This window comes from Eptatretus burgeri, chromosome 4 (genome assembly GCF_056783735.1).
Source record: "Eptatretus burgeri isolate ZD-2024b chromosome 4, Ebu_testis_v1, whole genome shotgun sequence".
Taxonomy (NCBI): Eukaryota; Metazoa; Chordata; class Myxini; order Myxiniformes; family Myxinidae; genus Eptatretus; species Eptatretus burgeri.
Window position 1 is genome coordinate 90,195,624 of NC_140964.1, and position 13,509 is coordinate 90,209,132.

Genomic DNA, 13,509 nt, shown 5'->3' on the forward strand with positions numbered 1-13,509 from the left:
GAAAGTTCCTGAAACTTGGCATATAGTGGGGCAACTTAGCTAAATATAGCATAACAATTGTGCATTTTGTGAGGAAAGCACCAAATTTGGCACACTAGTAGCCTATCATATTATGAACACATTTGGATATTGGGCCATCTCAAATTTAGCCGCTGATGGCTGTGGCAGCCATTTTCCACTACCATCAAAATTTTTGAGATGGCCCAATATCCAAATCTGTTCATAATATGATAGGCTACTAGTGTGCCAAATTTGGTGCTTTCCTCACAAAATGCACAATTGTTATGCTAAGTTGCCCCACTAATATACGAGGTGTGTTCAAAAAGTATCCAACCTTAATTTTTCGTGTGTAAACAAATGAAGCTCGGGAGGTGTGGTTTGGTGCACGTATGTAGGCGATCCTAATCTGTATGCGTGAATATTTTCCCGCCTGCAGAAGCTGTCAGTCGCCAACAGACCGCCGATGAGTGAGGAAGTGTAAGTGAGCGCCGTCGGATTTCCGTTTTTGACAAAATGGCGGAAAAACTTGAACAACGCTACTGCATCAAATTTTGTGTAAAGCTTGGCGATTCCCAAGTGGAAACGATCCACAAGATTCAACAGGCCTTCGGGAATGAAGCAATGGGCACCACACGGATAAAAGAGTGGTACAACCGCTTCAACGATGGTCGCACATCAGTGGAAAGTGAAACACGTTCTGGTAGGCCCTCAACATCCCGAAATGAGATCGTCATTGACCAAGTGAGGACCCTGCTGATGCAGGATCATCGAATCACGATCAGAGAACTTGCAGACGAGGCGGGCGTCAGCATTGGATCCGTTCATTCCATTGTGACTGAGGATTTGGGCTTAAGGACAATCTCAACGAAGTTCGTGCCAAAGCTGCTCACGATCAAGCAGAAGCAACTCCGTTTGGAGATCACACAGGACATGCTGGAGACTGTGAACAGCGATACCAACTTCAACACAGTGATCATTGGCGATGAGACCTGGGTTTATGGCTACGACCCAGAAACCAAGTTCCAGTCATCACAATGGAAACATCCAACATCCCTGAGGCCAAAAACAGCAAGGAAGGTCTGCAGCAATGTCAAAGTCATGCTGACCCTCTTCTTTGACTCCAGTGGCGTGGTTCATAACGAGTACGCACCACACGGCACAACCATCACCAAAGAGTACTACCAAGAGGTACTGCGTCGCCTTCGTGACGCTGTGCGACGCAAACGGCCAGACCTGTGGGCAGCGGTCAATTGGCAGCTCCATCACGATAACGCACCCGCCCATTCTTCACATTTGATACAGAGTTTCCTGGCCAAACACAACACACCTGTGCTTCGTCAGGCTCCCTACTCTCCCGACATGGCTCTGTGTGACTTCTGGCTTTTCCCCAAGCTGAAAATGCCCCTGAAAGGGACCAGATTTCAGTCCAGAGTATTTTGTATGAACAAAGGTCAGATACTTTTTGAACACACCTCGTATATGTAAAAATACCCTGCACAGATAGGAACCATCTCCGATTTTGAAAATTCCTCCCAGAAAAAAAAGTTATGACGTCAAAATATCTCCGCTAATGGAAATCGCCTAAAAAATTATCTCCGAAACTAGGCAAGCTTTTTGAATTCTGTTTGCGGGACTCGAACAGGGCATTAGCAGAGATGAATTACTGCACATATGATACATCACTATGACGTCATATCAATTTTTATGACATCATTCCTATTTTTTGACATTTTTTGTTTCACAACCCAGAGTTTTCATCGGATCTTCGTGAAACTTGCCATGTATATGCAGAAAGCCCACGCGCAGGCAGTAACCATCTCTGATTTTGGAAATTCTTCCTAGAAAAAAAAGTTGATGTCATAATATCGCCGCTAATGGAAATCACCTATACCATTATCTCCGAAACTTGGCAAGCTGTTTGAATTTTGTTTGCGGGAATCAAGCCGGGAATTAGCACAGATAATTTATCGCAAACCTGATACATCACAATAATGTCATCATTAAGAGGACGAGGATCTTAGCTCATTTGAGATTGTTTTTCTCCAGACTGCCATTTTATCTTGACCTTTAACCTGGAGGGGTACGATGTAAATTAAGCAAAAATGCTTAATGATGGCAATTCTGTTCCGATTGGACAAACCTTAATCAAGTTACGGTTAAAAATGTTAAATTGTCCACAATTAGGTCATGGCTTAAAAAAATAGGTCAAGGTCAAAGAAATGTCAACCCCGGATACTTTTTTTCCCATTATTGATGCAAAATTTAATTCCCAAAGTACCAGCCGGCTCCGAGATACAGGCTGGAAATTGGCAAAAAAAAAAAAAAAGGAAGAAAAACAAAAATCCAAGTGGTGGTTTAGTACTCGTTGGGATTTAGGAAACTCAGAGGAACCACTACAATTGGGGGCACCAATTACAGAAACAAACTCTGCAACAGGTATAAGCCTTCCTTCAATACAGACTGCAAAAGAAAAGAAGATCAACTAATGATAAATGTCAACATTTTGTAAAATTAACCCTTCAAAGCTTCTTCGAAAGCAGAGAAGAAAAAAGAGATTTCATAACCTATAAAACAGTATCGAGTTCCCTCATCAAGTGAAAGTTCACAATCTGGAACAAAGTAATACTTGAATTTCTCAATCAAACAATTGAACACTAGGAGAGTCATTTATATTTTATCAACATTTTTTTGTGGGGTTCAACAATGTCTGCCTCCCATGCTCTGCTCACTTTGACTTGGGGATTAAATTATGAATCCATAGCTCTTCATATGTCATAAACTCCTTCAGAAAATCATGTCGCTCTATCTTGTCTCATTCCAAGAACGGTCATGTGAGTTACCGTTTGATCTTATGTGAGGTCATTTGGTATCTACCTTGCACTTTCTGTTTGAATTCCAAGTTAGAGAGTGTTATTGTTTCCACACTTACATGCAATTCCTTGGCAATATGAAATATAGTTACCAGTCGTTATGTTTGTTTGAGTGACAGATGGTGGTTGCGTGGAAGAATCTCAAGCCAAATTACAACTGCACCATTTAAACACACAACTACATGAAACACATGCATCAGGAAATTGGAGAGACAGTCATCCATCCATCCATTGGGACCATACTCTGTGCAGAGCGTTGGTGCCGCCTAAGCAGTCTCCTTGGCTATTGGGCACAATCCTGGACGGGTCTCCACTCCGACACAGGATACCAGCATTCTGGCACTCATTTTGTCGACCTCAGAAGGATGGCAGGCAGAGTCAACCCCACCTGGTATTAATTCAACAGCCGAGTGGGATTTGAACTCAGGATGCAAGGATCCCAAGCCCACCGCCATAACCATTAAGCCAACACAAGGCATATAGAGACAGTCAACTGTGAATTTAATTTGGTTTGATGCTCCCTTTCAAAGGAATTTGATAGCACCTCTGTTGCACAACATGCATGGACACCACCTTGGTTTAACCCAGAAACTTTTAACAAGTTTTGATGCCACTTATTGTATAACTTGCTTAGGCAATGACATCATGCACAAAATTTTTGCATTTAACTATTTTATTAGGCTTCCAAGCCTCTTGGATAATATAGATTATTGTTATCATTAGTCTTGCCCCAAAGGGGATATGAGACTATTGCAATGCCAGACAGACAGTCAGTCTGTGTCTGTCCGTCTGTCTGTCTGTCTGTGTCCACATCTATATATTTTCACTTTAAAAATGCTTTTCTCTGCAACTGCTTGTCCGATCGATGAAAAACTTTAAAAGTAAGAGGGATTCCTCATGGAGAATATTTTATTGCCAACTCTGACATCATAGGTGACATGGTATGCCAGCCATATTGGATTAAAGGATAAAATTTCGACATCATTTTCTCCGAAACAGTGCAACAAAGAAAATTGAAACTTTGCATATGTCATCAAATGCGGATGCGAGTGAAGAACTAAATTTATGACATCGACAACCCATGGCAAGAAACTATGTGACATAGTGTGCATGGATGATCCAGGTCTATGGGCCATAATAGTAGCGTGCTCAGTTAACGATGGAATTTTTGTTCAGAATGAATGCGCGAGGCTAGACCATGTGCTCTACGAGTACCATTCTAGTTATTACTAGCATTGAACCTGACACTTCGATGACGGTAGTTAAACAACATAACTTGTATCTATTACAGAACAGTAATACAGTTTATTGACAATCAATATTTGCTTTTTGGTTCACGAGCGCCAGCCAGAGTGACCACTATATTCGTTATGTCTGTGTGTCTGTCTGTCTGTGTTTGTCTGTCCAGAGCATAACTCCGTGGACTTTGATCCGATCTTGATGAAACTTGGTTATGTGTTCGATATCAATGTCTAGTTGTGTTTTCCTGGATGAGGGCGTGTTACGCCCATTGTGGGCGGAGCCACGCCCAAAAAATAGCCATTTTAGGGGGTAGTCGGATTAAAAATCTATCTTCTCCGAGAGAATTGACTGAATGGAATGGTTTCTTTGGTATTTGAATAGCAAAATGAATTATCCAAAACTTGTCGTTGTCCGATTTTTTATTTTCATCCCAAGGTCAAGGTCACAAGGTCAAAAACTTAGAAAATTGCAAATTTTGACATAAAAATCATACAACCGCCAAAACTTTGAGAGCTAGGATGACAATATTTTTTTATGCATAATCTTGAGGTCATTCCCCACCTAAAGTCTTGAAACCATTTTGCTCTATCTCAAACACCTTGCCCGTGGCGCCCACTTCAAGTTTGTTTTTTACGCCGATTTCATCAAAGTATGAATAATCCGAGGAGTGCGAAATGCCATATAGCCGATATGACGTTGTATTGTTCCTGGAATGTTCCAGAGGAAGTTTTGCACCAAAGGTCATAATCCTTGACCTTTGACCTTCAAAGTTCACAAAGGTCAACTTTTCAAAGTTGTGGGAATCGAACCGGGTTTTCAACCTTCTTTGACGAACTAACTCCAATAAGCCATAGTACATATCCTGTTTCCTTATTTTAATGTCTACAACATTGTTTTGTGACCTTTAAAGGTTATGCAAAGGTCAAATTTTGAAAGTTGTTGAACGAAACCGGGTTTTCGACATTTTGCAGCTAATAACCTGTCACTCGTACCACATCATGTTGATCATTTTTATAACTTCGTCAAAAATTATCACATAGTCTCATGCTTCCTTGACTTCTGAAACAATCTACATCGTCAAATACCGCTCGTGAACCATCATCGTCTTCAGACTTGATTTTTTTATTTATTTCTTATTCCACAAACATTTTGTTTACCAACAACCCAGAATCAATTTTAGTAATACACACAATTATTCACCAAAAAACAAGATAAGGAATTTGTTTGTTCCCAGTGATCAGACATGGTGGTTTTTTTTTTTTTGGGAGGGGGGGGGGAGTTCAAGTTTCAAAATGCAATTCTCATCGAGTCATAAATAATACACAGCCGTAAGGGCCAATCTTACGACACAGCCATCTTACTAAATCCCTCATCCCGACGCCTGAAGTCTGGCATTCAGTCCATTGTCTACAGGCGTCATCTAATCAGAATCAGATATACGGGTTATGGTGTTCAACTACCGTCAGTGAAGCAATGGGCAGGTTGAGTGCTGGATGCCGGGAAGACATGCACATCAGTGGAGGCCAAGCCGAGCGCGAGACGTAATGCCATAATGACATCCCAGCAAAGAGTGTAACAGACATTGAGATGGACAGATGGAGAAATCCGGGTACTTTAATATACAGATTATTGTTGTTATTATTATTATTAAATGCCAGACTTTGATTTTTCCCCCTCAGACTATAACACTGATGACCTTAAAACTGCACAAGGCGGTTACAAGTCATGAGATATAGTGCATATCCCACAACGAATCTAATTGGACCAAAGACATGGCAGCCATCTTGCATTTCCAAAAATAATCGTAACTATAGTGAAGTAGATGGCATGCCATTGCAAATCCCCATGCTTCCAACAAAAAGCAAACGCAAAAGATGGCAAAAAAAATTCTACCAGGAATGACCCAACATCAAATTTTGAGTAAAAATTTTTTAAACATTTTGACCGCTGTGATCCCAAGTCCCCACCCACTGGAGCATGAACCCAGGGGTCAAATGGAAAAAAAAAATCGTTACATATTTCATGCATCCCCCAATGTTAATTTCATTTATAAAGTTTCATCAAAAAACGTCTTAAAGTGTCATAATTGCATTTTCCTGCATTTGAACTTTTCACCACATCCCATGGGTTTGGGCTCTTGTTATTTCGACTTTTACTTCCTCTAGACAGTCAAGTTTGCTCATCTTTTTGGTGCACCAACATGAACTGACAACGACAACGTGGTGCAAAGTGCATCGTAGACGGCCCATGCAGGGGCTTATCCGAGGATCTCACCAAACTGTTCCATCGGTAGTAGGGACGGGCGGTGTGTACAAAGGGCAGAGACTTGATCAACGTGAGCTGATGACCCACACTTACTGAGAATTCCTCATTGGTGGAACTCCGTCTCAAGCCCGAGTCCCCATCACGGACGGAGCTCAACGGTTTATCCGAGCCTGTCGGCAAAGGGCAAGGTACATGCTGTCCCATCCACTGATGTTGCACCTTCTTGCTATGTGGTGATCATATCTACCAAGTTTGGTGAATTGCTGCCCAACCATTTAGGAGGAGATAGCATGCCAGACAGACAGACGGAGGCCATTACAATATATCCCCCGTTTGTTTTTGTTTTTTCCACAAAGTGTGGGGTTAAAAACTTCAGACCCACTGAACTGATGAATCCGAAACTTCAATTTCCTTAGCAATGGAACAGGGAACTTCATTGAAATTGCTCTCCAAAATTAACACGACCATCATCGCCCAATCAAATGGGTTATTTTTAATATAAAAGTTTTTTCTTTTTTTGAAACATACAAACGAAGGAGTGTTAACACCCCTACTGTATTTGTGTTCTTGTACGTACTTCTCATCAGCGTATGTACTTTTGTTAAATAAGCATATGTGGGCCAAATGTGACGGAGATGGAGTAACCAACTGGTTCTGCATCCCACAGATCCGTTTTCCCATTCACCCAACCTCACTCATTACAACAATAACCTCCCTCTCAGTTAGCATTTTATCATTCCCCATGTGTCCATACCCCGTGGGAGTTGCACCATTACTCAGGAGATCTGGTGTGTGACAAGTGACGTTAAGGTGCCAATGACAATAAGGTTAAGGTGCCCACCCCACAGCCTCGAGGGAAGCACTACTTCTACACTCACAGGCAATATTCAGACCAACCACTTCAACAGGTGGAATGCGAGGAGCAGACAGCCAGAAAGGTCCGAAAACACCCCAGTACGGGCAGCTGGCAGAAGTATTACTTTTTTATAATTTTGTGTGCTTCTTCTGTGTGCTTCTAAACTCTAAAAGGTTCCTGCTATCGTAGGATAATAAGTGTAACCATTGGAACCACTGCAGTAATCTCCCAATCCCACTTCTTCAATTCCAGAAACAGGAGCTTTTAAAACAAGCATTCTTGTGATTAAATAGACACAATTTTTTGTTCAAAGTAAATTGATTATCAGCTTTCCAACAAAGGAAATCAATTATTAGCTTTCCAATGATACCATTGGAATCACTGCATTAAGCTCCCATTCCCACTTCTCCGTCCTCTTCTTCAATCCTAGAAAGATGGGCTTTCAAAACAGGCATCTTTAATGATTAAATGGACAATAAATTTTGTTCCAAGTAAATTGATCATTAGCTTTCCAACGGTACCATTTATATTATTGGATGACAGCAAGAACAGCTACATTAATACTCGGAGTCCTGCATCTTCTCGTGACGGACAGATGTATGGATGCATCTCCTTTTAGTGATAGTAATACCGTTCCCAATGGGAGTGAAAAAAAAGGTGTCAAGACCCACTCGCTGTACTCAAACCACTTGCACTATTCTCCGTGTACAGATGAAAATCACCAGATGTCTCCCCATTCTTGCCAGGGTGGTTTGCAATTAAGAATTAGTAAATACCCGTTCCATCTGGGAACGTGACTCGATGAAGAAAAAAAAGCTGAGCTGTATAACAAAGTAAATATTTGTGAGATTTACCGCCACCGAAGGATAAGTTTTTTTCAAGAAAACAAAAAAAATTGCACTTCTCGTTTTAAATCAGGATTGGCAGTTGGCCCGGTCGTACAAGCGCAGCAAATATACAAAAATTTGGTGGAGATTGGCCCAGACGTGTGTTTTCTATGATTTTCAGACATACATACATTTCACGAGCAGGGGTTGGGGTAACCCAGCGTGCCTGGTGCTGTTGTAATTTTGGGGAAAAAAAAAAGTTGTTTTTTTATGTTGTTGTCGGGGCTGAAAAGACCTCGGAACACCCATAAATAAATGGGGTTGGACATCATTTAACATTACCTTTCACATCGCTACAAAGGCGAGGCACGATAGAAAAATCCAAAATATATTTTCAAAATTTTCCAAAAATTTGTTTTGCCTAAAACACTCCCCGGAACTCAATGATGAACCTTGGAAAGTTGGACAAAGGTCCGTTCAGCCATCTCTGACAGACATGGCGACACGCACACACAGACACACAAATGGCTCTCTTATAGACTATGGTATAAAATATAGTAGTATTCTGTGTGTTTACAGTTTACACAGTTATTTCCAATAGTGCAAGTTGAAGGAAGATTAGAGAGCAAGTAACTACGACACCAATGGTGCATAAAGACAGTGGTAAAGGACGAGATGACAAATCTTATTTACCGCATCTCATTGTGATTCACGTTGGTCATCTGAAAAGCAACATGCTTGGTTTCAGGTATTGGTTCTTTGGACCACTCTCCATTGAGCTTTGCAGGTGGTTCTCCATCAGTCTCCTCATCCTCATCTGACGTGCCAATCGTGAAAGCAGCAGGTACCTCATCGCCAACCAAACCATTCTCGATTGATGGTTTCGGTTGCTGCTGAGCAACCACAGCAACCGTGCTTTCTTCGTCCATCGAGCCCAAACTGGAGGATTCAAGAAAATATTGCCATGTAGGATAGAAATGAGGAAAACATCATTCTCAAATACATCCATGCTCCAAATTATCTGACATACTCTATTCATGATAAATATTTGTCTGGCCTGGAATCTACATGGATAACTAAAAAGCATTTTAATAATGTACAGAATTGAAGTCCATTTCAACCTACAGCCAATCACACTGTTAACTGGAGCTATGAACAACAACTTCCTTCAATCTCAAAATGCAAATGATTACTGTCTCGCTTCTATCACTGCCAAAGGCCGAGCTGTGCTGCGTTCCCATGGACCCAACCACGCTCCATACTCCCTTCCACCGCCAAGGGCCAGGCTCCCCCAAGGTCGAGGTCCAGCCCCCTACATTGAAGGACAGGCCATGACCCTCCCGACCGCTGAAGGCCAGGCAGCACCTCCTCCACCACCCCCCCCCCTTTTCACATCAAGGGCCTCCCTGCCGCCGAGGGCCAGACCATAAACCTCCCCACCACCAAGGGCCAGACCATGACCCTCCCCGCCACCGAGGGCCAGGCCATGATCCTCACCGCCGCCAAGGGCCAGGCTGTGATCCTCACCGCCGCTGAGGGCCAGGCTGCAACCCATTTCACCGCTGAGGACCCGTTCACGCCGTCGCCTACGGCTGAGCCATGTTCGTGTCACTCATAAATCGCTACCAACAACCGATCACACTCATGATGCCACCGACAACCGGTGACACTCATGACGCCACCGACAACCGGTGACACTCATGACGCCACCGACAACCGGTCACACTCATGACGCCACCGACAACCGGTCACACTCATGACGCCACCGACAACCGGTCACACTCATGACGCCACCGACAACCGGTCACACTCATGACGCCACCGACAACCGGTCACACTCATGACGCCACCGACAACCGGTCACACTCATGACGCCACCGACAACCGGTCACACTCATGACGCCACCGACAACCGGTCACACTCATGACGCCACCGACAACCGGTCACACTCATGACGCCACCGACAACCGGTCACACTCATGACGCCACCGACAACCGGTCACACTCATGACGCCACCGACAACCGGTCACACTCATGACGCCACCGACAACCGGTCACACTCATGACGCCACCGACAACCGGTCACACTCATGACGCCACCGACAACTGGTCACACTCATGACGCCACCGACAACCGGTCACACTCATGACGCCACCGACAACCGGTCACACTCATGACGCCACCGACAACCGGTCACACTCATGACGCCACCGACAACCGGTCACACTCATGACGCCACCGACAACCGGTCACACTCATGACGCCACCGACAACCGGTCACACTCATGACGCCACCGACAACCGGTCACACTCATGATGCCACCGACAACCGGTCACACTCATGATGCCACCGCCAACCGGTCACACTCATGATGCCACCGCCAACCGGTCACACTCATGATGCCACCGCCAACCGGTCACACTCATGATGCCACCGCCAACCGGTCACACTCATGATGCCACCGACAACCGGTCACACTCATGATGCCACCGACAACCGGTCACACTCATGACGCCACCGACAACCGGTCACACTCATGATGCCACCGACAACCGGTCACACTCATGATGCCACCGACAACCGGTCACACTCATGACGCCACCGACAACCGGTCACACTCATGACGCCACCGACAACCGGTCACACTCATGACGCCACTGACAACCGGTCACACTCATGACGCCACCGACAACCGGTCACACTCATGATGCCACCGACAACCGGTCACACTCATGATGCCACCGCCAACCGGTCACACTCATGATGCCACCGCCAACCGGTCACACTCATGATGCCACCGACAACCGGTCACACTCATGATGCCACCGACAACCGGTCACACGCATGATGCCACCGACAACTGGCCACACTCATGATGCCTCCGACAATCGAGTCACAAGTATCTCACAATCCCATCCATTACCCTACTGACAGGACAAACTCAGATTTCCTTTCTTTTGATAACGAATGTGCGTCAAATCTGATAACTAACCACAATTGTGTTCGTTCACACATCCAACCGTGAAACGCTCGTCCACGACTACGATTAAACCGTCTCGCCTTTTCCCATCCATCCGTTCACACCGTGTGTAACGCTCTCGAAGACAGCCGTCTTTCCTAAAGCACAAGCCCTCTCCCCTCCTTCGTTTATCAACATGACTTCACCGAGGTGTTCGACCATTTTAAACTTGTAAACTCCAAAAATTGATATCACGTGAACGTGTTACCTGTTATAAACGAGTACACCTACTCTCATCAAGCTTAAATCAAACGCCATTGCGGTGAAACATGATAATTAAACAAATAAACAAACGGAACGATGTGCAAACACTCATTGAAGAGGTCATCGACGCTTCACCACAAACTCAAACCAACAACCAGTCCTTCATGAAGCCGAACACCCCGACACAAGACCCGGTGAGCAGCACACGGACCACTCCGGGGAATGTGGAGCACCTGAAACAGTCCGGCGGAACACGTGACCCCGGGCAATGGATCAATCAAGGTGTTTGTTGGACCCGACGGAGAGATGTTCAGGAAAGAGCGGGATTTTGGAGCGGGACCACCCTTATAATGGACACCAATGGTGCACATGTCGCAGCGTCAGCCCTCTCCCCCTGGCTCACCGCCAAAGGTTGCGGAGACCCGTCCACCAACAGTGAAGCCCGCTCGAAGACAGCTTGAATCGGTCGGCGTGTCCGGAGAGCCGAACGGGTCATGAAGACCCCGTGGTCACAATCGCCTTGCTCTTGCTGCTTTCCCTCCACCGGCCTCGTGCCTCAGTTCCGCGCGTCACCTCGTTTCAGGCGAAAAACGAGGCGCAATATCATCAATCCCAAAAAATAAAACGCCGATTCCATTTCCCAGATATCTGGTTGAACACCATGAGGTTACTCCCGGTCGTTTACGTCGACCACGCCCTCTTTTTTGAAATGGCTCCGCCCTCACCGACCGTGCCCACGACAATCCCCGCCCAGTCAACGAACGCGGAGCCCTCATTGGCTGTCGCTCAGGGGCGAAGCCAATCAGCATGCGCCGAAGGAAGAACGGAGCCCCTTCCCACATCGCGCGACTTTCGGGTGGCGTGATTCAAGGAGGTGGGACAAAACGGCGGCGGTGCTCGTGACGCGTTTGGGCGTGACGACACATCATATTCATGTCGCGGCCAATTCACCGTTTTATCGGTTCCATGTCCAATTTCTTGTCTCCAATAAATAACCATGAGGTAAAGATGGCAAGAGCGGAAGACGTGGAAATTGGAACGACTGATTATGTATGAATGGATGATTGTAAACACGAGTCGTGATAGTGATTGGTGAGGACGACGTCTGTGGGAGGGTCTCAGAAGGTGAGTGTGATGTTCGTGTTTCAATTCTCACCCGACAACTACCTACCCCCTCCCCCTCCTACTTCTCACCCCCTACAAACCCCAACCCCCCTCCTTCCCCCACACTTTTCTCTGTCCCCCTACATCCAATTTAACCTGAGCAAGTTTAAGGTGTTGTGGATGGGAAAGAACAATGAAAATAGAGATTACAGGATGTAAGGGGTAATTTTGGATCGTGTCACACAGGAGAAGGATCTGGGAGTGGTAATATATATATATGGAAGGTCAGCAGGCAGCACAATGACAGGCAACTACAGGTAAAGCAAATAGGGTTTATGCTCTAAAAGGAGGGGGATCAATTATAAATCAAGAGGTGGTGTTAACATTGGACAGGAATTTAGTGAGGGCCTCTTATAGAATATTGTGTTCAGTTTTGGTTACCACAACTCAGGAAGGACATAGATGCCACAGAGAGGGTTGAGTGCAGGGCTACTAGATTGATTCTGGGCCTAGCGAGACTGACCTATGAGGAGCTGCTGAAGGAGACAGGGCTTTATACACTAGAAAGGAGGTGGTTGTGAGGAGATATGATAGAGATGTTTGAGATAATGAAAGGTAGAGATAAAATAAGTGCAGATGAATTATTTAACAGAGTAGACAGTGATAGGACAAGGGGCCATGGCCTGAGAGTAAAGAAAAGGAGAGTTAAGACGGTTGTAAGGCAGAGGACTTTTACTCAAAGTCGTTAATGTATGGAATGGTCTCCCTGGAAACGTAGTGGCAGCAGAAACAGGAGATAAGTCTAAATTAGAACGAGATAGGTACCTGGAAGTTATGGAGATGGAGGGGAATGGGGAATGTTGGCAGGACTTTTAGGTAGTTTGAGCATTGATGGGTGATTGAGTGGGGTCTCGTCAAATGGTGTTATGTGTTGTTTTTTAACCCAAGAACCATCTTCGCCCATGTCCCCTCCCCTGGAAAAACAAAAAAAAAACCGTATCTTGCCAAAAGGTGACCACGTGTGACTTCTTTAAGGTCACACTGAGGTGAACAGAGCTGCTATCCACCAGGAGCGACTCCTTGAGGAATATCTGCCAACGAGAGATTCCGATGAGCAT

At 45.1% G+C, this 13,509-nt stretch overlaps 1 protein-coding gene across 3 annotated transcripts in view; it reads right to left on the reverse strand.

Annotated features, from left to right (window-relative positions):
* Positions 1 to 11,980, reverse strand: part of ACACA (acetyl-CoA carboxylase alpha) — a 355,968-nt gene extending 343,988 nt beyond the window's left edge. For 2 of the 3 annotated variants that reach the window (XM_085879260.1, XM_085879257.1), the window contains exons 1-2: positions 11,691 to 11,980; positions 8,754 to 8,999 (exon numbers count right to left, since the gene is read on the reverse strand). In XM_085879260.1, coding sequence (XP_085735386.1) covers positions 8,754 to 8,989 — 236 coding nt within the window. In that variant the 5' untranslated portion in view covers positions 8,990 to 8,999; positions 11,691 to 11,980. Of the gene's footprint in view, positions 1 to 8,753; positions 9,000 to 11,520; positions 11,668 to 11,690 lie in introns of those variants that run through there. The other variant, XM_085879259.1, reaches the window with a different exon arrangement.
* Between the last annotated feature and the right edge of the window lie 1,529 nt (positions 11,981 to 13,509).